This window comes from Carassius auratus, unplaced genomic scaffold (assembly GCF_003368295.1).
Source record: "Carassius auratus strain Wakin unplaced genomic scaffold, ASM336829v1 scaf_tig00216189, whole genome shotgun sequence".
Lineage (NCBI taxonomy): Eukaryota > Metazoa > Chordata > Actinopteri > Cypriniformes > Cyprinidae > Carassius > Carassius auratus.
Genome location: NW_020528448.1, coordinates 1 through 3308, shown reverse-complemented (window position 1 = coordinate 3308; position 3308 = coordinate 1). Strand labels below are relative to the sequence as shown.

Genomic DNA, 3308 nt, shown 5'->3' with positions numbered 1-3308 from the left:
ATATTGTCCACAATATTATATGGTAAATTATTTCAGCATACATATACTAGTCAATAAAAGCATTGTTTAATAAAAGGAAGAAATTTTAGACCCACTTTATGTTAAGTGGCCTTAACTACTATGTACTTACATTTTAATTAATAATTTAGTACAATGTACTTATTGTGTACATACATGTTTTTACATTGAACATTTTTTTTAAAAACTACATGTAATTACATCTGTATTTAATTTCTGTAATTACATTTATAATTACACTGTTGACCCATACTTTACACCTTAACCCACCCTTAAACTTACCCATACCTCCCAACCCTCTCCCTACCCTTACCCTTATCCCACCTCAATAGCAGCAAAAGTGTTTTAGGTTGCACTTTATTTTACAGTACGTGTACTTCCATGTACTTATAGTGTACTTACAGTGTATTTATCTAAGAAAGTTCTGGTAATACAAGGTAACTACATGGGGGTAGGGTTAGGTTTAGGGGTAGGTTCAGGGTTAGTACCTAGTTATTACATAGTTATTGTAATTACTATAATAAGTACATTGTATGTACACGGGGAACAGGACTGTAAAATAAAGTGCTACCGTGTTTTACAATACAATATGAACACAATAAGTACATTGTACTTATTTTTTTATGTAAGTACATAGTAGTTAAGGCCACCTAATATAAAGTGGGACCAAAATTTTAATTGTGATGCAAAACATGATAACCTGATATAAAAATTACATTCATTCAAAAGTAAAGGTGCTTGAGTCACTGAAGCCATAAATACAGGACGATATGAGTATTTTGAAGGCCTTCTGAAAGCGAGAGTAGAAAAAACCATAGATCAATGGGTTACAAGTGGAGTTAAAATATCCAAACCAAACCAAAGCATCAAAGACACTGGCTGGAGTCACAAAATTAAGAAAAGAGTCAATGATAGTAGCAATAAAAATAGGCAGCCAGCAGAACAAAAAAACACCCATGACAATGGCCAGAGTTTTAGCAGCTTTTCTCTCTCTGTGAACAGAGCTTTGGCTCTTCAACCCTCCTGCTGCCATCACAGTCACTCTTTCTGACATAATCTTTGCATGTTTTTGTGCAACATAGAAGATTTTCATATACAGAGAGCTCATGATCGTCCCGGGAAGGAAAAATGTGAGAACTGGACATACAATACCCCACTGTTTGTTAAAAAACAAAACACAACTTCCCACACAGTAAACCTGCATGATGAATGACTCCAAGCTGATTTTGTTTACACCTGAAAACACAATTAAAAAACTGTAAAGAATTGAAAACAGCCATATGAAGGTAATAAATACAGTTACAGTTTTGTTTGTGACCTTCATTCTGTATCTTAGAGGGTCACAAATGGCCATGTACCTGTCGACAGATACCAAACTGAGATGCAGTATTGAGGAGATGCAGAAGCTCATGTCTAAACTAGAATGCACTTCACACACAAAATCTCCCAAATACCAGCAGCCTTCAACAGATCGCACCATGCTGTACGGCATGACCAAAGAACCCAGGAGACAGTCGCTGGCAGCCAGAGAGCGAACGATCAGATGAGTTGGAGACTGAAGCTGTTTGAAGTGAGAGATGGAGATGATGATCAGCAGGTTCCCAAAAACTGTTGTGAGGATCATCAGCACCATGAAAACATACATCACCACTTTAACTACAGTAAGACGATGCAGTTTCAGACATGAGTTTGACAGGAGTGGATAGCAGAAAAACATATTTTCAAAGTAAATATCAGTCTTATTTAAAGTCATCACATTTGCCCTGGATACTTAAAATATTTTCTTTGTAATCATAAAAAGGCTGAGAAATATAAAAAAATATATATTACAGTTTGTTAAAGACCAATATCCAAAGAAAGATTTACACATATATAGTGCATGCCTATCCAATTGAATTCCATAAATTGACTTAGTGTAGCTAGGATTTGTCCATATATACTCTCACATTAAGAGGAACCCACCCACACCTGTCAGTTTAGCCCATGGTTACAAAAACATCATGAACACAGGAGATTAAAAAAAGGACATTATTCATTAAAATGTGATATATACTGATGGAAAATAACATCTGTGTTATGAAATATACATCTTTAAATATATCATTTATCTATTATTATTATAAGACAATTACCCAACAAGGTCCCACTTTATATTAAATGTCCCTAATACCTGTGTACTTACATAGTAACTAAATGTGTATGTAGTATGTAACCACAGTGTAAGTACATGACGTAGTATCTACAGCTGTAATATTTCTGTAACTACACATATGTAACAACAGGATTTTTTTGTAAGTACAAATGTGTAACAGGACATATTTAACTAAATTTTGTAACAACAATTTGTATAAGAGTAATTGGAACCATTGATCCAGGAGTTGGAGATGGGTAGGTTTAGGGATATGTAAAGTGGGAGGAGTTGGATTTTGAGTTGGAGTTGGTGCACCACTGTAATACCAGTGCACTTACATGGTAACTCCTTAGGAACTGTCCACTTAATATGAAGCGTAATATTCTGGACACCAGCCAGAATTTTTATGTAAAGCCTAACTTACTAGCAGCTGTTTTGTAACATCAGAGTAATTATAAATTGAATATAAAGTGTAACACTTTCATTACACATTTGTACTATCATTACCAAAAAGTGTTGTTACCAGTGTCCTGTTACACATTTGTACTTACACATACCATTCAGTGGGTTGTTACATATGTGTAGTTACACAAATATTAGAGCTGTTGATAGGTACCAATGTGTACGTACACTGCGGTTACATACTACTGTATGTACAAAACTAGTTACTATGTAAGTACACAGGTATTAGGGACACAATATAAAGCGGGACCCACAACAATGTTTAAAATGACTGCACACATTAAAGGGGTCATTGGTTGCCCATTTTCCACAAGTTATATGATTCTTTAAGGTCTTAATGAAAAGTCTATAACCTACTTTGGTTAAAATGTCTCAATGGTAGTGTAAAAAACAACCTTTTTACCTTGTCAAAATCAGCGCTGTTTCCAGCACCCTGTTCTAGTCCATGTTGCTTTTAATGCTAACGAGCTCAACACACCCCGCCTCTCTCTTCTGTAGGGTGACGAGCAGACTTTAAACTTCAGCCGCGAAACATGGCTACTAGCGTAAAAAACTTGCATAAAACCCTTATAACACACTTGTTCTGTAGATGCAGCTGGATCACAAATGATTCGCGTGAACATAAATGCATTTAAGAGCTTTAATTTCAAAAACGAAAGTAACGTTAATTCTCTTCGTCTTCAGCGGCTCAGATATT

At 35.3% G+C, this 3308-nt stretch overlaps 1 protein-coding gene across 1 annotated transcript; it reads right to left on the bottom strand.

Moving 5' to 3' along the window:
- Positions 1-608: 608 nt before the first annotated feature.
- Positions 609-1947, bottom strand: LOC113097353 (trace amine-associated receptor 4-like). Its single transcript, XM_026262605.1, has one exon. It carries the CDS (start codon positions 1769-1771, stop codon positions 737-739), a length of 1035 nt encoding a protein of 344 aa, XP_026118390.1. The 5' UTR covers positions 1772-1947; the 3' UTR covers positions 609-736.
- Between the last annotated feature and the right edge of the window lie 1361 nt (positions 1948-3308).

Excerpts from the sequence above, each read along its gene's own strand:
- LOC113097353 (XM_026262605.1), bottom strand. The coding sequence starts at position 1,771 with ATGACTTTAAATAAGACTGATATTTACTTTGAAAATATGTTTTTCTGC.